The sequence below is a fragment of the Ustilago hordei genome, assembly GCF_900519145.1.
Source record: "Ustilago hordei strain Uho2 genome assembly, contig: UHO2_contig_01, whole genome shotgun sequence".
Lineage (NCBI taxonomy): Eukaryota > Fungi > Basidiomycota > Ustilaginomycetes > Ustilaginales > Ustilaginaceae > Ustilago > Ustilago hordei.
Genome location: NW_024545270.1, coordinates 304,426 through 325,109, shown reverse-complemented (window position 1 = coordinate 325,109; position 20,684 = coordinate 304,426). Strand labels below are relative to the sequence as shown.

Sequence of the window (20,684 nt, the reverse complement as noted above, 5' to 3'; positions counted from 1 at the left end):
CCTCCAACCCCCCTACTGACTTACATCTGTCGGTCGCCTTCATCCTCGTTCATCGGCCCCTCCCCCCAACACGCACACAAGGCGCATTGTCGTCATGCCTCTCTCTACACAAATTGCAAGAGTCTCGGATGGCTTGCCACTAGCACAGAGCGTAGACGATCGCAAGACCGAGACTGACCTCTCGGAACACAAGCAGCAGGCCAAGCTCATCTTCCGACGCATCACTTCATCCTCCGAACAACGCTGCAGCATCGAAAGCGGCAAATATACACTGCACTACCTCATCTCGCCGCCACCAGCGATGCCATCTTCTGTGGTCTACTTGACCATCGCTGAAAAGTCATATCCACGCAAGCTCGCTTTTTCATATCTCGATGAGCTCTCGAAAGAGTTTGAGCGCAGCTACGGTAATCAGGTGGAGCAGAGGAATCTTCGACCCTATGCCTTTGTCAGCTTCGACACATTCATGCAGCGAACCAAGAGGCTCTATGAAGACTCTCGAACGGCGCAGTCAGCAGCATCGTCCAACCTCGACCGACTGAACGAGGACCTTCAGGACGTCACACGCATCATGACCAAGAACATGGAAGACTTGCTTTGGCGAGGTGACAGCTTGGATCAGATGTCGACCATGTCCTCTTCACTGCGGGACGAATCTCTCAAGTACCGCAAAGCGGCGCGACAGATCAACTTGGATGCGCTGTACCGAAAGTGGGCGCCTGTTGGTGCTGTCGGCTTGCTCTTTTTGTTCATCATCTGGATCAAGTTCTTCTGAGCAAGCTAGCCACGGCGCCCCACATTTCAAGCCTTGACCCACTAGCTGCAGACATCAGGCGGCTGGTCAAGTTTGAGCGTTCTGCACCAAGCATTACGCTTTGTACAATATTATCAACGCAGTACATCAACTTCATATACTAGCTATGCCTTGCGACATCTATTCACACATCCCAGCCTACGCTCAAGGCCGAATATCGGTTATATGAATGTCTCAGATAATTGCGTGAAGAGGTCGATGACCGCAAGCACTATGGAGGCATCGCAAGAGGGGACACTTTCCTTCTGAAATTTCGAATCGTATGCTGGTCTGATGTTGGCACTGCAGTGCCCTAGGCATGGCTACAGATCTGGTGGTCACCCGTGACTTTTGTCAGATGAGATGAGACCGAAGAGGTAGCCTTCACTTGACTGGGTGGGCATGGGCGTAGACGTTGGCTATACGACCGCTCGCCAGAGGCACCACGATTCGAGCATACTCGTCACCTTCAAATGCATCGAGACGGTCCCAGTTCTGAGGAAGCTGAAAAGAAATAAGCAGCTCGACGTCGATCTGCTCCCCCGTGGCACTCCAGAACAAGGCCGGCTCGATATCTATATACAGTAGTGGCACATGTCCAAAGGTGGGAGCATTCCACTTAATGACCAAGTGTGTCAACGAGGGGGACTCAGCAGTGCCCGATCCCCTGCTATATCGGCCTCTGCCCGATCTCTTACTACATCGACTTATGTAACTTTTAGTGTCCTGCTGGATTGTTATCTTCAGCAGGCTTTGCTGGTTGCTGGACCCCTAAACTATTTTTCAGGAAAAGAAAGCTTTCTCAGGCTTGACGTGTTGGTCTGAGCGCTGGTGTGTATGTGTGTGTATGTGTGTGTGTATGTGTGTGTGTTTCTCTTGGAAAATCGTAGATTGATTTTTTGATTTTTGATTTTTTTTGATTTTTTTTTTTTTTTGGGGATCAGGAGCGCAACGTAGAAGACCCTTCGCTTCGCCTAAATTGACCTGAGACTGCGGAGAGCCACCGAAAAGAGAGCGGAAAGCGCAAAAGGCATTGCCATGCTTCTTGCTTGAACTCTCGTCAACCTTGCTTTCGCACCTTCCTGTCGACCGAACCCCCTGCGTCGGTGTAGATGAGCCTCTCTATTCAAGACAACCACGCATCAAGGACAGCATCATCGCATCGCAACACACCGACGTAAATTCATCCCCGCCAGCAACGATCCCAACGAGGCTAGTGGTTGCTCTGCCCTGCAATTGACTGGCCTTCCATCGTTGCATCTGCGAGCGCCAGGAAGGCTTTGCGAACTTCGCCCAGATCAGCCTGAACAGCTGTCCTCATACCGCCGCAGCTATGTCGGTCTCGCCTTTCTTGCCAGGCAATAGCATCTGGTCTAACAACGCACCTTCGTCCCAGCAGGGTAGCTCTTCGCAGAATGGACTAGGTGCTTCCTCCACCAGCGCTGGCAATCAGAATACCTTTGACGCTGGTCACTCCTTCACCACATCAGAGCGCACTGAAGCATCTCGCATCGGCGCTCACCCTTTGCCAAACAAGCCTTCTGCGCCTGCTCGAAGCAACTCGGCCATCTCGGCAAGGAGCACTGGGCCTGCTTCAGACGACGCAGTGCGTTCGGTAGACTCGGCCTTGTCTACTTCAGCATTCCGACCTGGTCTGATTGCAGGCGTCCGAAATGGCGTCCGTGGCCAGAAGCAAACAGAGATAAGCCGGTCCAACAGTCTTGCCGCCTCTGTTCAAAGCTTCCGTTCCGCCAGCTCGGGCTCACCACTTCCTGGCTACTCGCAGACTCTCAACACGCATACCGGCATTGGCATGGCTCTTCACTCACCCTCTTTGCAAGAGAATGGGCTGAACCTGCACGACCGAAGCCTCAATACCAGTGGCGAAACAGAGTTCGGCACTCCACGCCTATTCGTCGATGCGCAGCACACTGCTGATCAAAATCATCACACGGGCCCTGTGCATCTCAACCGGACTCCTTCCACTTCCAGTCAAGGCAGATCTCGACCTAATTCCTGGATGCACCCAGCAAGCCACGACAAGCCCTCAGACACGGCCCTATCAATGAACCGTGATCAAAGCGACGCTGTCTTTCAACGACCTGCCAGCAGTCAGGGCAATCACTCCGGCCTTACGCCCTCACAGAACGCCGCTGCCAATGCTGCTTTCCACAGTGCAACACCCTCAAAACGCCTTTCTTCAGCACAGCTCGGTCCCGGTCCTCTCGATGTCTCTAACAGCAGCGGCGCTTTCGACTCTTCAGAGCTACCCCATTCTAGTCTTCTTAGCAACGCTGCTGGCAACCAATCTTCATCAGGACAGCAATTCGGCTTGCTTGAACGGGGTAGTCGGGCAGACCGCATGGCAGCAGCAGGGCGAGCTACTCCGACCCTGATTGTTCCCAACTACATGAACTTGTCCGGTGGCCTCCTTTCGCCTACTGCTGCTACTAATGGGAGCGGCGGCCCCTCCGTCGTTCACTCACCCGTCGGCAGCCCACTAAGCGGAACTGGCTTCCACAACCCTCTGCCTCATCGCTCTGTCTCGGCAGCACACATCTTCGACAAGCAACCAAGCACCGCCGACGACAGCATGAACGAGTCGCCCTTGATCAAGGACATGCTGGAAAGGCTGACTCGTGTCGAGAGTGGCATGAAGGACTTCTCACGCCAAATCTCAGGTATATCTCGTAACGTCTCGCTCCTGTTGGAACGAACAAAGGGCCTCCCTCCCGCGAGCCTATCGAGCAATGCCGGCAATTCGTCCCAGAACACAGCTTCGACAGCAGCAGCCAGCGGCAACACGGCCGACGAAGTTCGTTCCCTCAACGCTCAAGTAAACGCCCTTGCCAACAGCGTGTCGCACCTGCTTACGTTGCAAGGAAACGGTCTAGGTGGTGCTGGCGTGGCTTCGACTCCCGCACTCAGCGGACTCGGACTCGGACCAACCAACGGCTTGCTTGGCACACCGCAGATCGGAGGTCCCGGCGGCGGCCTCGAGCGTGCTACTTCTCCTCGTATTGGAGGCAATCCGAGTGGCCACTTCACTGCAGGTCCGAATGGCTCCTTCCTCCCATCCAACGCAATGAGCCCGCGTCCTTCAGGCAATGCTCGTGGCTGGAGTGGCTCGAATGTGCGTGGACATGAGCAAAGTGTAGACCGAAGATGGAACTCTGCAGCACAGTCAGGAAGTGGTCGCAAAGACAACACAGCTGCTCATGGGATCTCAATTGCTACAGGTATCCCCTCTACTCCGAGTCTCGAAGATGGCCCCGGTGGATTCGCTGGACCCCTCGCGGGAACGGGCTTCACTCAGCCCAATGCTATCGTCTCCAAATGGGAGCATCTCAATCTTCATCCCGATCTCTTGCGCTCCATCCTCAAATACGGTCTTGGTCCACCGAACAAGATCCAGCAACGTGCTCTGCCGTTCCTCTTGCGAGGAAACGACATTATTGCTCAAGCTCCTCCGACACAGGAGCGAATCGCATCGTACGTGATTCCGTCTTTGCAGCTGGTGTTGAACGTGCTCAACGAGACTGGCGGGCCTGGACAAACCGCTTCGAATAGGGGTCCAATTTCATTGGTCGTCTCCACCACTGTGGATCAAGCTACACAAGCACAGCGGATGGCTTTGGGCCTAGGGGCACCTCTTGGCATCCGCGTGCACATGGTGGCAGCCAGTAGCATTGATGTCCACCAGGAAGCCCAAAACCTCGTTCAGGCATGGCCGCACATCGTCGTAGGCACTCCACAGAAGATGAGCGAGCTCTTTACCTACATGACGAACAATGCTTCTTCGCTCCACATGCACGGCACCGGGCCCGGATCGACCGTCATCAAGCCAAGCGAGGTCAGGCTGGTTGTCCTTGACGAAGTCGATCAACTCATTGCTCGCAACCTGGCCGACCACGTCAGCACCATGCTTCGGGTGCTGCCTCTGCCCACGGCGCCTGCAGGCGCTGGCGCAAGGGCTGCTGGCGGTCTGAACCCTGGCCTGCCTCAAGGCACCAACAATGCCATCTTCTCGCCTTTTGAGCAGACGCACGACAGTCCTGGAGGGCCTGCCAGCGCTGCAGCGACCATTGACCGTCAAGTAGCACTCTTCTCCAACACTGTTCCGCAGGATGTGCTCAATTTTGCACAGTCCATCCACCTTCGCGAGTCCGTTCGTGTGCTCGTTCGTCGCGACGGCGCTGGAGGTGCCGGCAGCAGCATCATGCAGCCAAATTCGAGTGGTGCTCAGAACAGTAGTGGACCTAATGGTCAAGGCTCAGGAATGCAAGCGATGACATCTCAGCGCGATATGTCGCAGCCCACAAACGCCCTCGGAGCCCACCCAGTGAACTCCAGCGTCAGCACTGCCAAAGATCCTACTCTTGCTGCGCTCAAAGGTCTGCGTCAGTACTACCTCTACGTAGCCGTGACTTCCAACGGCGGAATGGGCGCCGCAAGTCCTATCCCTGGTCTCTCTCACAACTCAGCAGGCGAGATGAAGCTGGACCTCATCTCCGACTTGCTTGAAGACATCGACTTTGGTCAAACAGTCATCTACTGCGCCAACGTCGCAACGCAAGAAGCGCTCATCTACAAGCTCTCTTCGAAGGGCATTGAAGCTCTTGGCCTCAATCGCGAGATGAACTCGTACACTCGTCAGCAGACGCTTGCCAAGTTCCGTTCGCCTTCCTCGCAGTTCGGTACCAACAACATGATCAGCAGCGCTACTTTCGCTCAGCCTGGTGGGTTCGTAGGTGTCAACGGTGGTGGTCGTACGCGTAAAGCCCTTGTTGTTTGCGAAATGTCTGTCCACCCAAAGGAGGTTCACCAAATCCCACTCTTGGTGTTCTACGACATGCCACGCTCGGTCGAGGACTACAAAGATAAGATCAGCTGTGCTGCGGCGGGCGCCATGGCTAGACCGAGCGTCTGCGTCAATGTCGTTACCGCGAGTGGTGGACCGAGGGGTGATATCGAGATGTTGAGGACACTCGAGTGCCATCTAGGTTGCAAAATGGCCGAGCTGCCCATGGACCCCAAGAACATTCTTAACTTCTGAGCTACGAACAGCAACTCTCCATAATACATGATCACTCGTCGTTGACCCTTTGGCGATCAAACTACCGCATTCCCATCCAGCAAAATGTCCGCAGCCCTGTCTTGCTTCCCCTGACGACTCCACCCAGCTTCTCACACACATACTACGTGCAATCAGATACCCTAGATTCATCATCTATCAACGATCTATCTCTGCTACACTACCGCGCTCCCCTCCCTGCATATGCTTACATACTCCCCGCTTAGTCTCCTCGCACGTCTCAATTCTTGCTGTTTTCCAAGTGTCTTCTCTCAAAGCTCATGTCCCCTTTCAAACTTTCATCTGGCTCACGCTGCATGTTTACGATCTCATTTCTGCTGTATGTTTCTTCATTCTCATCTTGCTACTCTGCAATCCTAACGCTGCGTCGTACTACGCAACAGTCGAACGTGAGCTTCAATTGAGTTATGTTTAGTCTAGATATCGAAGAGGCTGGGGAAACACGGAATTCGGAAAGCACGGCTTCTTTCACGCGAAGCTCTCCGCAATGTGCAGATCTGGATGCTGTGTTCAGGCTTCAACACTCACCGTCCCCCTACCTTGCCTCTCCTAATCTCAGCACTACTACCATCACACACAAGGCCAATCCCTTGGTCTCTAGACAAGATGAAGGACGAGAATAAAGGCAAAGGTAAAGCAACCGCCGAATCTCCGCAGACCTCTGTTCGTGACACTCGCCAAGCAGCAAGCTCCAGTGCAGCATCCAATGCAGCTCAAACTCTAGCCTCAGCATTACGAACCACTATGGCTTCATCTCAGCTTAGATCTTTGATGCAGCCTGCTTCAGGAGGCAAAGCCGAATTCCAGGGTCAGGACTCTGTAGGTGAGACAGAAGAGTTGAGAGATTGGTTGGTGCAAGATTTACGGTCTGGTGGTACATCGTCAAGCTCAAGTATCGTGCTGGCGAGGGCAGGAGCACAGACGTTTCGGACAACAGGAGCGTCGGAGCGAGAGCAACAGGAGATGTTTCAAGATTTCGAACGAGGGATGAGTCTCAGCAATGCAAGGCAAGGAGAACCGGGCTTCAAGTCATCAGATGGATTGACGAGAGATGATGTAGGTTTGACTCAGGCATGGGATGAAGCAACACAACAATACAGATGGCAGGCAACAGGGTTAGATCCAGCCTCTGCACGACCAATACGGTCTTACACTGAGCTTGACGCTCCACTGCACGATTCTGTCCGTGTGAGCAGCACACAAGCTCCTCCCAGTCAAAGTTGGACCTATGCACCGCCTGCAACCGCACCACTAGCTCAAACGGATGACGTCTTCGCCCTGCTCGATGCAGAAGATCAACTAGCACCCACAAGCATTGCTTCCGTATCCACAGCACCACAATCCGAGGAGCTATCAGAACAAGTCTCGTCTCAATTCGATTCCCTCTACCGACCCCCATCACCCACTCATCCTTCTTTCTCTCGCGAACAAGCAAAACTTCACCTCCAACTCGCCGAAGCACAAGCTTCACAACAAGGCAAAACCGAACTTGGCATCCCACGTCCCGACAACGCTTCGCTCCAGGAAGGAGTCTATGCACCCACCGCCGAACAAGCACTTCAGTCCATCTTCGACGGTAGGGTTGAATCCAGCGACGTCACAGAGGAGCAAGATGTGAGTGATAGGGGTGAGGAGATCGTTAGAAAGATCACAAAGTATTTCGGAGCAAGTAGCTATCTCGACGACGTATACGGTGAAAGACCGGTGTTGAGAGAGACGATTGAGGTGGTGAAGAAGGAAAAGGATGGAGATAGGGAGAAGAGAGAAAAGGCGATAAGAAGGCTAGAGAGTTTATGGGGACATCTGAGCAATACGCCTCCTCACGAGAGCAAGGGGAAGGATTGGGTCGATGCTTGGTTGCTCAAGAACACATGAAGCACTCTTCACTCTTTATGGATTTCGGGAAATAGGAATGGAATTCTATGATTGCGAAGATTTGAACGAGGCGGCAAGACGAGCAGCCTTCTTATCGTAGTACACCTTGCGCATGACCTGTTTGACCATCTGTAAAGCGTACGATTCGAGATTCGCCTGTGAAGTTGTTAGAAGGGTCTTGACCTGCGCTGGGGTCCAGACTAGATTATAAGAGTTACTGAAGGCTGATGTGCTCGGATCGTAATCTGGGTTTGTCGCATTCGGCAAAAGGGGGCAATAGACGAGCCAGAACGTTGAGCCATCTTCTTCTCTCGTACCTCGAAGAACCCTTGCATATTGGTTGATGAACCTTGCTTCCAGCTCCCTGCCCTTCTCGTCAGAGAGGTAGCGAAGGGGTGCAGATGGAGAGAAAAGATGCGTGCAATCAGTGAGGGTGATTGAGCAGTCATCTGCAAAGTTGTGAATTCGACGCATTGCTGAGCCTGCTTGGACGTCTGAAGAGGCGTCGAAGGCAATGATGATGTTTGCGGAGCGTTCTTTGCGTGCTAGGATGTGGTTGGGGAGGTTGTTGGACATGCCAGAGTCCATGAGGCGGATGCGGCCTTGGGATTCCCAGGATGCTGCTAAAGGGGTATCGGGCACTGCTGCAGGACTTGTGATTGCTTCGGACGAGGATGATGCTGATGACCTGCCGAGGATCAAAGCAGTGCCATCCTCTAACTGTTTTGGAGCTGCGGTGGGAAGCTTGAGCTGAAGGTTGTCCCAACTTCGACTAGGCTTTCCACCACTGTCTCTAAAGCTGGATGAAGCGGGCGGCTCCTCTGCAAGTACATTGGCGACGACATACTCTCCGTCGTGAGACAAGCTCAGGTGCAGCTTCGGAATGGACGACATGCCAGAATGCTTCGATCGCCATTCATCAGAGAGACTGATTTCAGGCTTCTTTGTACGGAAGCCCTGCGACTCGAGCTGAGCGAGACCAACGCTGACGATGGGGACAGCATTATCGACGTTGGTGTCTGGCTTCTGAACGCTGAGGTCCTTCCAAGAGAGCACATGCTTGGGATACAGTGCCTTGTACGCTGCTTCCTTGGCACTCCATCTGACTGCAAGATACCGTTCGAGCTTTGAGAGCTTCTGTGCGTCTTCAAGTTGCCATTGAGCAATCTGGTTGTACTCCTCCTTTTCTGCTTCACAGAGGATGCGTCGAGCCAGTTTGTCAAGACCTGTCCTTGCACGATCTGCGACCGTTCGGGTGTTTAAGTCGTGGGCATCAGATTCTCGGCTTGTGTTTCGTCTCAACGCAAGCTGCCGCAACCGTGGGAGATGCAGAATGTCGATGCCGATGCCAAGTATCTGAGGCCGGCTTGCGTCGGCGTCTGTAAGCTTTGGCACTGGCGAGACATTGAGACCGTAGAAAGGATTTGGCTCATCACCAGCACGAATTGGATTTCCCCAACGACGCTCCCATCGCTTCATCCGGACAAAGTTGTTGAGGAAGTGTAGCATCCGAGACAGGGCTGTTCCTGTTGGCAGGGATGCGAGCAGCGCTGAGATGTAAGCAGTCAAGGGACCCGCTGGTGCGCTTGTGCACTGACCCAGTAGTAGCGAGAGAGATTCTTCAGGTCTTCGATCCAGCGAACGTCCTGAAACGAATGGTCGACCCCACGCCCAGGTTGGGATGTATCCTTGCACGTCGGCACACCCAACTTCAAGGGGCGTCGCTTCGAACCATTGAAAATAGCCTTTGGCAACTGGCAACGCAAAAGCATCTGTCGTGTTGTCTATCGCTGCGAGTTGTGTAGAAGGGAGAGAGACTGGAATGTCATCGGCTTGGATCCTTGTTGTTGCACTCTGACCGTCAGCGAGGGCTTTGGAGGCTGCTGACTGGTGCTGTGAGAGAGCACGCGTCGGAGGCTGCCCCTTGCTGAGCGATGAGTCTGTACGTGGTCGAACTCCTGGCGCATCTGGGGGTGCGACACGCACTGCCGTGAAGATAGGTAATGGCTCAGCAGCTGTGCTGATGCCAGACCGAGACCAGACCTTGGAGAATTGAAAGCTCGCTCTGCTGAGTCTAGCTCTTGGCTCTCTGGACAGGAACTGATACGTCGTTGTTAGGGTGGCGTACAAGTCCATGATTCCTAGTCCCACAATGCCGGCTTGTGCTTTCCGGATCAGAGGACCAAGCAGAAAATACACGCCCCGACTGCTCCTGGCCACGGTGTCGAGAGCATGCACACTCATGGGATGGGCAAGCTCGCTGGCGACTGCGAGGTAGTGGCGTACTAAGCGATCGGCATCCTGGTATGCGATAGTGTAGTATGCTGCTAATGTCCAACAGCTTCCACTGACCCCGCCAGCCCAGGAGATGCAGTCCCACAGGCCTGAACGTTTGGCTGCTGCGATGAACCCAGCGAATCCATACATGGCGCGGTAGCCTCCACCTGAGCCCCCCAAGGCCACCAAAGGCACGTCTCTGGGATCGACATGCTCGTGCGTCGGGAGTTGGAGGAATCGCTTCAGTCCATCTTGGCCCTTTGAGGAAAGCCTTTCTTGTCTCTTGTGCAAGAATTTGACCTCTTCTGGATGCAATGTCGAGGACCGCCGCACTGTTGCGTCCCAGTCGAGTTCTGGATATGCTTTTCGATCTGCGATGTCGGCGCGGAGGAACTGCTTGACTTGGGCCAAGTCTTTTGCTCTCTGCGACCAGCGCGTCAAAATCTTCCTGACGACCGAGCCCTGCGCTGCTGGACCGAGCAGGTCTTTGGATATGACCACCTCATCACTGCTCGAAGGATCCGAAGGCTGACTGGACAGTGATGGTCTCGCTATGCTTGTCCTCGGAGTCGATTCCGCCTCTTCTCTAGGTACAATCCTCGGACCAAGCCGTGTTCTGATAATGCGATACTTGTTTAGCTGGAGTGTTTGGCCCAGTTGCGGAATGCGGGAAGAGACCGGAGTTGCTTGAAAGAGAGTGACAAGCGCACAGAGACAATAGGCCTTGAGGTAGAGGTAGGTTGGGCTCTGCCGCAACGAGGTCAAGACGGGCATCACCTTGACCGTGAATGCATGACTGCGTGCGTCGACCTGGAGTGTTGGTTGACGATGATGAAGAGTCGAAAGAAGTGTTCATGCTGGGGTCGTAGCTCACAGTAAAAGTGCCCACGTTCATTCAGGAAGAGCTGTTTGGATTGGCACATCCACGGAACAGAGACTGACCTTTTCAGCTCCACTTTTTGTGTCAACTTTTCGGTAATATACAGTACGCGTGTAAACTGTCCCAAGATTTTACATGTCACCATACATCACTCTAATGCTCAATAGCTATAAGTTGTATTGCCACACTGTCTGATATCATCTGAAAGCCCTGCTTCTTCTCTCCAAGACTGTGGAATTGATATTGACATTGACTAAAAAAAATTGTGCTATGAAGAAGAGCCATTTTTTTTAAAATTGTGGGACAGTTTATGGAGTGCTCCTTGAGAACACCTTAGTACTTTGTATTCCCTCCTTTGGCCTTCAGAACCACCTTGATGCAGTCTGGCATGCTCTCTATTAGTATCCTACATGTCTCTGGAGTGATCGCTGTCCATTCAGCTTTGCATCTCTTGAGCAGTTCATCCCTGGACTTTGCAATCATACTATACCATGAAAGTCACATTTTGAGATGGTGCCAGAGGTGTTCAATTGGGTTCAAGTCTGGCAACTGCCCTGGCCATTGCATAACCTTAATGCTATTGCCTTCCAACCATGTTTTTGTCTTCTTCAACATGTGTTTCGGGTCATTGTCTTGCTGAAATGTGACGTCAGTGTATGCATGCTGAAGCCACAAATCTGAGATTGTTTTCAAAAGCTTGTCATTCAGGATATCAATGTATTGGTCTGAATTCATTGATCCCAGCACCAAGTGTATACCTCTGACCCCTTCCCATGTCATACAGCCCCAGATCATGATGGAGCCACTGCCAAACTTGACTGTTGGCCTGACAAGCTTGCTGTTGAAGCCAGTGTTCTTAATCCAACAGAACTGCTTCCCATCTGGTCCAAAGAAGTTGATCTTTGTCTCATTGGACCATACCACCTTCTTCCAATCCTCAACAGTCATGTCCTTGTGCTCATTCACAAATTTGAGATGTGCTTTGTAATGCCTCTTGAGTAGCTTTGGTTTATTCACTAACCTTTGTGCTTTGTAATGACAGTAATGAAGTGCTTTTCTTACTGTTGTTGGGCATGCTTTGATGTGAAATGTCTCCTGCAGTGCATGACATGCTTTCCTGACCATGAACATTGAATTGAGCTCAAAATAGTGGTCCAGGAAGTGAACATGATGAGGCTGGAGTTTTCTCAGCTGGCCCCCCTTTGACTTTGGAGCATTGGCAGAGGCACTTTTGCTGATGTGAGACACTGTAGACTTGCTCAGACTGAGTTTCTCAGCAACTGAACAGGTAGATTCTCCATTTTGGAGGTGAAAGAGTGCTGATTGGCACTTCTCAGGAGTGGTTTTTGTCATGATGGTATAGATATGATGGTGTCAGACTGGAAGTGCTGCCAGATCACTCACAGTCATCTGATTGAGCTGAAACTTTCCACATCACTACTTTCAATGTGTATGAAGGTGCCCACCAAGTTACATTACAAGTTTCATTATAGTCAAAAGCCCACAAGGTCAGGAATGGAGTGGTGTCACTATTTGGGAGCATGCTCCATAAACTGTCCCACAATAAATAAATAAATAAAAATTCAGCTCTTCTTCATAGCACAATTTTTTTAGTCAATGTCAATATCAATTCCACAGTCTTGGAGAGAAGAAGCAGTGCTTTCAGACAATATCAGACAGTGTGGCAATACAACTTATAGCTATTGAGCATTAAAGTGATGTATGGTGATATGTAAAATCTTGGGACAGTTTACGCACGTACTGTATATATTTTTTTTAATTTTTTTTTTTGACTTTCTCGGGAGACGGAAAAGGAATGCTAAGTTGAGGTTTGTCGCTGTGGCTACGACCTCCTTGTCATGCCTCAGGTCACTCCAGCATCATCACTTGATACCGATACCTCAATTCTCGCTGGTCCGTCTCAACGATGCCGACATTCGAATCAAAGCCATTGCGAAAGTCAAATTCGTTCGTGGCGAATCTGGCACCAAAAGCGCGACGTAGACCACTGCTATTCTTCGGCATTCCCTTCCTAGCAACGATTGTAGGAGCTAGCTTCGGACTGGCCAACCTCACGCAGACACGATACGACTACAATGCAACCAGGGTACAGACCATCTCGAAGGAGGAAGAGTTGCGGATGAAGAAGGATCGCAAACGCATCGATATCCGCGAGGAATACTTTGTAAGTGAAGCCTCAAGTACACCGTGTCCAAGTCTGCTTCGACACCTCACTGACTCTAACATACTTTATCGCTGACACCCTCACTGAACACAGCGACTTCAAGCGAAAGAGGACGAACTGGATAACTGGGAGCCAAAGCGTATCGAAAGACCTGACGGTGTGGCGGACTGGGGTGTGGCCCCCACATCATACCGCTCGCTTGAGACCGAGAGTTTATCACCCCAAGATGCAGCAGAAGAGAAAAGCAAAGGAATCACGACAAGCAATGTCCGCTCTTCATCAAAACAGCCTCAGGTCGTGCTTGGCCCCGATGGCAAGCCGTGTCGAGCCTGCAACTCGAAACTTGCTTTTTCTGCTGCCATGAAGGGTGCTAAGATCCCTGGCTCCGGCTCCACCTCCAAAGACGCATCCAAGAAGGACCCTTTATCAACATCGGCAGCGGCCGCACTCGCGTCGACGTCGGGTAGCTCCACCGAACGTGCATGCCCGCCTGACGGCGAAGAGCTTGGTCGATTTGCCTGGGCTTTGTTGCATTCCGCCGCAGCCTACTTCCCCCAAGACCCATCAGCGCAACAGCAAAATTCAATGCTTGCGATGTTCCGAGCTTTGCCACATATCTACCCGTGTCATTCTTGTGCTGAGGCGTTGGGAGAAGAGTACAAACGCGAGGAGAAGGAAGGTGGCTGGGAAGATCGCAACCTGAAGCTCGCTGAAGCTGTGCGATCCGGACCTGCTCTGCGCAAGTGGCTATGCGGCATTCACAACGAAGTCAACCAACGGCTGGGTAAGCCGCCGTTCCCTTGCACAGAGGCCAAGCTCACGGAGCGATGGCTTGACGGACCTTCGGATGGCAGCTGCGATTGAGCTCTTGCTACCGTCTCAGTCCGGTTCTATGTTGATCATAGCACCCCTCTTACACTATCTTATCGCATCATGTATTTCTATCATTATCCATTGCAAAAGGTTCCATCAGCTTCAGAGCGTTTCTTGGGACCGTCAGTCCGCAGTACAGGTGTGAAGCTTGCGATATTGTCAGCGATCTGATCCGATCGGGTAGATCTCCAAAACGGAATCTCGATCTATTGCTTTCCAATTTCACGTGCCGACACAACCGTGGTTTGGAAGATGCTGTGTTGTACATCTGATTGGATGCTCAACTATGATGCGACGCTGCAGATGCATCTTGAACGCAGACAAATAAGCCTGACCAACCGGCACTGCTTTCTTCAAGGAGCCGGTCTAAAGCTCAGACCGGGAAGAAATAGAGCTGCTTGGGAGCGGACTGTGGATGGGGGCTGAACATCGTGGCATACAGTATTAACCTTCTCCCGCACCAGAGAATGGAAAAGCCGAGACGAAAGAAGGATTTAATTTCACACAGTGAAAGCGGCCAAGCCAAAAACAAAAGCAGCAGCACAGCAAATCCTTCAGCCGGCAAGTCTGCCAAGCTCGTCTCCGGGGTCGTAATGAGCGGTATGACCCGGGTTGAAACAAAGCGGCCACCAGTCTGATTCCTTTCACCGACCTCTTTCCCCCATTCCGCTCTTCTCCTCTCTCCATCATCATCAGCGTCGACGCATTCATCCCCGCACTCTTCAAGGCATCGACCCGAAGCGCACCTTAGCAGATTTCTTTCGTCATCGACCGAACAGCAAGACTTGTTAAATAAGACCAGAGACGATCATCCACTCCCTCGCCCTTATCCCCTCCCCCCCACACATAATATAGTCAAGATGGCCGACGACCAGACTTCGGCCGCCATCAAGGATGAGGAGTTCGAGAACAAGAAGCAGGCTACCTCCTCGCTCAAGTCGTTCCTCTCTGGTGGTTTCGGTGGTGTCTGCTCCGTTCTCGTTGGACACCCATTCGATTTGACCAAGACACGTCTGCAAACCGCTGCTGACGGCAAGTACACTGGTGGTTTGGACGTTGTGCGAAAGACGATCAAGGCTGATGGTATCAAAGGGTAAGTTTCAGATCTGATGGCATGCTTAACCGCGACTGGTTGCACGCCGAAAAGCTGCTTTGGCGCGAGGAGATGATGCGAAGAACAGTAAACTGACTCACTCTGCTTGTAATTGATCGTGTCGCTTGGTATCTACTGTGCACAGAATGTACCGTGGTATGGGCCCACCTCTGGTCGGTGTTACACCCATCTTTGCGCTCTCCTTCTGGTCTTACGATATGGGCAAGAAGCTCGTTTACGCCATGACACCAAACCGAACCGACCCCAAGCTCTCCATCCCTGAGCTCGCCTTTGCCGGTTTCTTCAGTTCCATCCCCACCACCATGGTCGCAGGTCCAGCGGAACGTGTCAAGGTTCTCCTCCAGCTTCAGGGCCAGGGCACAACCGGTGGGCCCACTTACAACGGTCCCGTCGATGTCGTCCGTCAACTGTACAAGGAGGGTGGTCTAAAGTCGATCTTCCGTGGTACCGGTGCTACTCTCGCTCGTGACGGTCCAGGAAGCGCTGCCTACTTCTGTGCTTACGAAGCTTCCAAGCGTCTCTTGACACCTGCCGGTCAGGACCCTCAGCAGCTCAACTTCCTCAATGTGCTCACCGCAGGTGGTCTTGCAGGTATGGCCATGTGGGCGCTCGCTATTCCTCCCGATGTCATCAAGTCGCGCTACCAGGGTGCTCCTCACGGTACTTACAGCGGTTTCCTCGACTGCGCCAAGCAGACCGTTGCCAAGGACGGCATGAAGGCTCTTTTCAAGGGTTTCGGCCCTGCTATGGCTCGTGCTTTCCCCGCCAACGCTGCCACTTTCCTTGGTGTCGAGGTCTCGCTCCAGGCCATGAACAAGATGTTCTAAATGCACCACGACACCACTTTTGCAGCTGTATAACTGCATCACTTCACGACGCCGAGTTCACACCAAGTCCTCAGGCTCTGGAAACGACTCTCCTTTATTGCCATTTGCGCACGCATTCAGATATCTCACACTAGTGAAATATCAACACATATAGACACGCAGCTAGCAGTTTGTCAAGTCGATTCGGGCTCCGTGATGAACAGAAAGCAACGCTCACAGCTAGCAAGTGAGCCTATGAGCAGGATGGAGCGACTGCTGTTATAACATTGAAACAATGCGATCTCTCTGATCGAAAGCATCTCGAGTGAAAGCGAGGAGATGCATGTCTTATCGACTACGTATAGGCTCTTGCTGATGGTGATTGCGTGCCTTCGAAATTGCTCGAGTCTCATTCGTTGGTTTGCGTGCCAAGGGTCTGAACTCAATCGCACGAAAAACAGACGAACAAACTAAGTGGATTGCAGGCAAAGAGTCATGAGGTCCTCGAAGCTCGACAAAGAGCTGTACAGGGAGGGCAATTTAATCGACGAACCAGGCTGTTAACAGTGCGCCTGGCCTTGGTCAAGATGATGGAGATGATGCTAGTGAAGAGAAGAGCGCTCTTTACAAAGCGGAACAATTTTAATTTTTTTTTCGATTGTTTTGAATCCAGCCCGGACGCGCACGCCATCATGACTGATCACGTGATGCATACTTTGTCGAAATTTCCTACACACCGCAACCTGGAGACCCGTATTCCTTCCTCGCTGCGCATCTTTCCATCTTTACTTCGAACCACATCCCGGCAGACTCATTCTTCATCCTGACGCTCACCTCGCTGCTCCAAGAGCATCACAGTACCAAGGATGAGGGCTTCACAGGGTGAAGCTGGCCCAAGCTCGGCCCCGCATCTCTCACTTCGTCCAGCCAACGTCCTTACCATCTTCTTGGCTCGATTTCACACTCGTCGCGGCAATCAGATCGAGTATCAGTACCCACCAGCACCAACAAAAAGAAATGGCAAAGGAGTTCTGGTTGACATCGACGAAGAAGAAGGCTCCACTGACGGCAGTCAAAGTGTCGACTTGAGCGGTGTCGAATGGAAAGTGCTTCCAAGTGGCGGTCACCTTATCGAAAAGGACGTCATCTACTTTCAAACAACGCAAAAGGGTACCACGGGCGTCGCCAGCTTCCGCAACATCAAGTTGGATGACCAAGAGGATGGGGATGCTGCACGACAGCAGAGAGGAGCTCGGATGGTCAGCGTCGGATTGGTGCTCCAGTGCGAAGGGCATGTCGACCAGCTTTCGTCCTCACTCGCGCAACAGCTCGCCATCATTCCTCATCTACACAATCTCGAAAAGCTTGCAGACGAACTCGCACATGACCCCGAAGACATCAAGCCTCTCAAGGCATACTACGAGGCCCACAAAGCCCGAAGCAACGAGGTAGGATCCAGCATAGGCGGCAAGAGAATGAAGCAGCTGCGCATGAGAAGGCGTCGCGACCCACGCAATTTCCCACACGACCCCGTCTCACACATGCCTGCACTTTGTGGCGCACTTGGCCCATTGCTGCCACACCTTCTCAAAAAGCTCATGTTGCCACGTCATAGGCTACTCATCTTCACGCCCTCTCCGCCTTTGGTCTACGCCGCAAACCTCGGATACAACCTTGCTGACCTTGCAGCACTGGCAATCGCGCGATCAGGCAGGAGGCACGAGAACTTGCAGCAGTTTGCACGCCGCGGTACCGTCCACATCAAGGGTCAGATCGGTGTTCATGACATTCCATCATTGGAGAAGGAAGAGGATAAGCTTGGAAGCAGCACTCAGAAACATGCATGCTTGGTCGAACAGGGCTGGATTGCATGGTCGACGGACAAGATCTTGCTGGAGAAGCCACATTTGTTCGATAGCGTGCTGGACTTGACGCCGCTAATTACACGCGACTCGCATGGAGTACTCGACGAGTCCTGCCTGGAGAATGCATCTACCATGGCAAGACTGCTGACAGTGGTGCGGCCTCCCGAGGTTGATGCGAAAGTTCGTGGACGTAAGGCTCATCTGAAAGCACAAAGCTGGACGACACGCGATTTTGCGACTTTCAACGAGCTTGATGTGCAGGCACAACGTCATGCAGAGCGGGCCGAACGTTTGGGTCCTGCTGCTTGTGTCGGTCGAAGAAAGTCGAAGAGTAGGCTTGGCAAATCCGATTCAAGACGATCTGAGGACCAGCAAGCCGATCGACCTCAGCGCGAGGTCGAATATACACACGAGCAGACGGATGCAGTTGCACAATGGCGCGGCGCTTGCGCGCGTGCCCCTAGACGCAGTAGCACTGGTAAACTAAGCGCTATTCTAGCATTTCTGCGTTACTGGCTGGCTGGATGGTGGTTCTTGCCCAGCTACTGGCGTTATGATCTTCCTGCCGCCTATGTGCTTCCTCTAGGTATCCGAGGAGATGGCGGTGTACGTGCAAGCATCCTCGTGATGCCCGAAGACGAGAGTGACGAGGATGATGAGGACCTCGATGGAGAGGAGGATCGCGACATTGCAGCCGAAGACGAAGCGGAGGAAGAACGTCGAAGTAGCCTCGTTGCGGAGCCCGATGTGACGCTTGTGTCTGTCAACGCTCCTGACGCGAAGGATGTCACTGCTGGAGCTGTTCCCATCGAAGACCAACACACCAGCACCAACAGCTCATCCGATACAGAAGGACTTGACATGCTCCATGCCCATCCTCACGCACATCACCACCATCATCATCAACGGGCTCTTCCCGACCCGCTCCTTGCAGCTGTCGGTGCCAGTCCCGTGCGGGGCCCAGGCGTAGCCGAATCGGACCGTCTCTCCATGTCGCACGATTCCATGCGCCGTCGTAGCACCGATCGCAGCCTGTACGCTCGTTCTTCGGGAGGAAGCGACATGGACGATGCAACTCTATTAGACGACTACGGACATCAACACTTCCGTTCCATCCTCTCCGACTCGCTTTGGATGGTGTGGTCCCACTGGACCACGGCTCTCATCTCTGGCCTGCTTGACATTCTCGAAGACCGGCTCGCTCAAATTGAGCAAGATGACGACCAGAGTTTGAGTGAGGAGGGCGATGTTTCGCAGTTGCTGTTTTCGAAGGTGGCGGACGGGCTGGTGGTAGAGTTGGGTCAAGCGGATATGGCCTCGCTTGGTTTGAGTGCTGGTAATAAGCTGGATGTTGAGCTGGTAGAGACCATCGGATCTCAGTACTTGCTGCTCTTAACATCGTTCATTTGCGACGTTAGTGATAAAGAGAGGGAGCCGAAGGTGGTGGTCAACAAGGGTTGGTCCATGTTTCGTTGGTTGCTTTAAGTAATGGGACTCTTTGTTGCTTTAGTCTTGTTCCATTTTCGAAATTGGTGGTTCTGTGCTTTGAGATGGATGTGCTTTAGCCTCGCCTACGTTCTCCGTTTCTTCATCCTCTCCGTCCTCTTCATCATCCTCTTCTTCATCCTCAGCATCATCCTTTGCCTTGCTCATCTCAGCGACAACCTCCCCGATCTTCTGTCGCATCTGCTTTCCCAGTTTCCCTTCTGCTGTCAAGATGCTGTTGGTACCCGAGCCATTGCCTGTCCCTCGGCTAGTAAGCAAAGAGTGGATGAGAAGATCGTAGATCGTCCCCTCTCCAAGTGTTTCTCGCTGTGGATAGTCAACAGGATCAGATTCGAGCAGTTTGAGCAGATTGTCCTGTTGTCCACGTGGATCTAGGAATCGTAGTCGATCGTGTTCTTTCTCCACCTGATGACGGAGTGGTGTGGCCAGGAATGAGGTGAAGGCGGATTTCGAGCCGATGTTCATTGCTGGGGTTGACGATGTCTCTGCATTACTAGGTTGAGGCGCTTCTGTTGCTGCGGGTTTTGCTGTCGCAGCAGCATCGGTGGCGTTAATTGGTACAGCGTGGATAGTGGCAGACGTAGACGGTAGGCTAGATTGAGTTTGAGCATTGTTCTGATACCGTGTTTCCGGCTGGGACGGTGATGCTGATGGTGCAACTGCTGGTGCTGGCTGAGCTGCAGACTGAGCAGGAGCTGGCGGAGCGGTGAATGCTTCGAATAGCTGTCTTCGTAAAGAGTCGAAGTAACCACTCTTCTTGAGCTCTTCTACTATTTGGTTTGGTGTCAGACCTTTGATTGTTTCCGGTGAGGTTGGCTTCGGGGTGGTTTCGGTTGCTTGTGTCTCTGTTGATACGGCTGCTGGTGTTGCTGATGTTGGCTGCACAGGTGCAGGAGCTGGCGCCGAAGATGTGTCTGCTATCTTTGGTGCGCTCATTATGGCTGCTGTGAGGACAAGCGGAAGTGAAAGCGGAAGAAGGAAGGGAGAGGAGGGTGTCTGAGAAGGACAAGAGACAGGAGCCTGATTTCAAAGTGTCGCTTTTGAGGTCCGCGTTCCGAGTTCTGGCTTGGCGCGTTCTCGCGATAGACCCCAGGACGAGCTTCAGCTGTGGTCACGCCTTTGGCGAGGAGACAATCTTCTCATAGCGTGAGTCAAGAGCAGTTCAGATGGTCGCAGGGTCCCAAGAGAAGCACAAACACAAAGCACACAAGCAAGAGACGATAGAAACAAATTTGACTTCATGATCTACCACGCAGTTGGGCAAGAAGAGAAGGAAGAAGCAGGCAAAGATGTCAGCGAAAGTCTCGGCAAGGACACATACATGCTATCCCAGCAAGTCCCGCTCCAGCACGCATCATGGGCTCGTAAGCCGCCCTCAGCATCCGTAGACAGACCATGAAACTGCCTTCAAAGCC

General features: G+C 52.6%; 9 protein-coding genes across 9 annotated transcripts; 6 read left to right on the top strand and 3 right to left on the bottom strand.

The window, feature by feature from the left end:
* Nucleotides 1-94: 94 nt before the first annotated feature.
* On the top strand, nucleotides 95-775 carry UHO2_00087 (putative SEC22 - synaptobrevin (V-SNARE); the record flags this gene model as incomplete). Its single annotated transcript, XM_041556707.1, has 1 exon — nucleotides 95-775. One exon carries the CDS (start codon nucleotides 95-97, stop codon nucleotides 773-775), a length of 681 nt encoding a protein of 226 aa, XP_041412641.1.
* A 1,351-nt stretch (nucleotides 776-2,126) lies between these two features.
* On the top strand, nucleotides 2,127-5,849 carry UHO2_00086 (uncharacterized protein; the record flags this gene model as incomplete). Its single annotated transcript, XM_041556706.1, has 1 exon — nucleotides 2,127-5,849. One exon carries the CDS (start codon nucleotides 2,127-2,129, stop codon nucleotides 5,847-5,849), a length of 3,723 nt encoding a protein of 1,240 aa, XP_041412640.1.
* A 645-nt stretch (nucleotides 5,850-6,494) lies between these two features.
* On the top strand, nucleotides 6,495-7,763 carry UHO2_00085 (uncharacterized protein; the record flags this gene model as incomplete). Its single annotated transcript, XM_041556705.1, has 1 exon — nucleotides 6,495-7,763. One exon carries the CDS (start codon nucleotides 6,495-6,497, stop codon nucleotides 7,761-7,763), a length of 1,269 nt encoding a protein of 422 aa, XP_041412639.1.
* Nucleotides 7,764-7,808: 45 nt separating this feature from the next.
* On the bottom strand, nucleotides 7,809-10,814 carry UHO2_00084 (uncharacterized protein; the record flags this gene model as incomplete). The annotated part of the gene is made up of 1 exon (XM_041556704.1): nucleotides 7,809-10,814. One exon carries the CDS (start codon nucleotides 10,812-10,814, stop codon nucleotides 7,809-7,811), a length of 3,006 nt encoding a protein of 1,001 aa, XP_041412638.1.
* Nucleotides 10,815-11,418: 604 nt separating this feature from the next.
* UHO2_00083 (putative transposase) lies at nucleotides 11,419-12,273 on the bottom strand (the record flags this gene model as incomplete). Its single annotated transcript, XM_041556703.1, has 1 exon — nucleotides 11,419-12,273. One exon carries the CDS (start codon nucleotides 12,271-12,273, stop codon nucleotides 11,419-11,421), a length of 855 nt encoding a protein of 284 aa, XP_041412637.1.
* Nucleotides 12,274-12,847: 574 nt separating this feature from the next.
* On the top strand, nucleotides 12,848-13,969 carry UHO2_00082 (uncharacterized protein; the record flags this gene model as incomplete). Its single annotated transcript, XM_041556702.1, has 2 exons — nucleotides 12,848-13,105; nucleotides 13,199-13,969. The coding sequence occupies 2 exons, from the start codon at nucleotides 12,848-12,850 to the stop codon at nucleotides 13,967-13,969; spliced, it is 1,029 nt and encodes a 342-aa protein (XP_041412636.1).
* An 869-nt stretch (nucleotides 13,970-14,838) lies between these two features.
* Nucleotides 14,839-15,919, top strand: UHO2_00081 (putative carnitine/acyl carnitine carrier; the record flags this gene model as incomplete). Its single annotated transcript, XM_041556701.1, has 2 exons — nucleotides 14,839-15,071; nucleotides 15,217-15,919. The coding sequence occupies 2 exons, from the start codon at nucleotides 14,839-14,841 to the stop codon at nucleotides 15,917-15,919; spliced, it is 936 nt and encodes a 311-aa protein (XP_041412635.1).
* An 845-nt stretch (nucleotides 15,920-16,764) lies between these two features.
* UHO2_00080 (uncharacterized protein) lies at nucleotides 16,765-19,248 on the top strand (the record flags this gene model as incomplete). Its single annotated transcript, XM_041556700.1, has 1 exon — nucleotides 16,765-19,248. One exon carries the CDS (start codon nucleotides 16,765-16,767, stop codon nucleotides 19,246-19,248), a length of 2,484 nt encoding a protein of 827 aa, XP_041412634.1.
* A 21-nt stretch (nucleotides 19,249-19,269) lies between these two features.
* On the bottom strand, nucleotides 19,270-20,205 carry UHO2_00079 (uncharacterized protein; the record flags this gene model as incomplete). Its single annotated transcript, XM_041556699.1, has 1 exon — nucleotides 19,270-20,205. One exon carries the CDS (start codon nucleotides 20,203-20,205, stop codon nucleotides 19,270-19,272), a length of 936 nt encoding a protein of 311 aa, XP_041412633.1.
* Nucleotides 20,206-20,684: the final 479 nt, after the last annotated feature.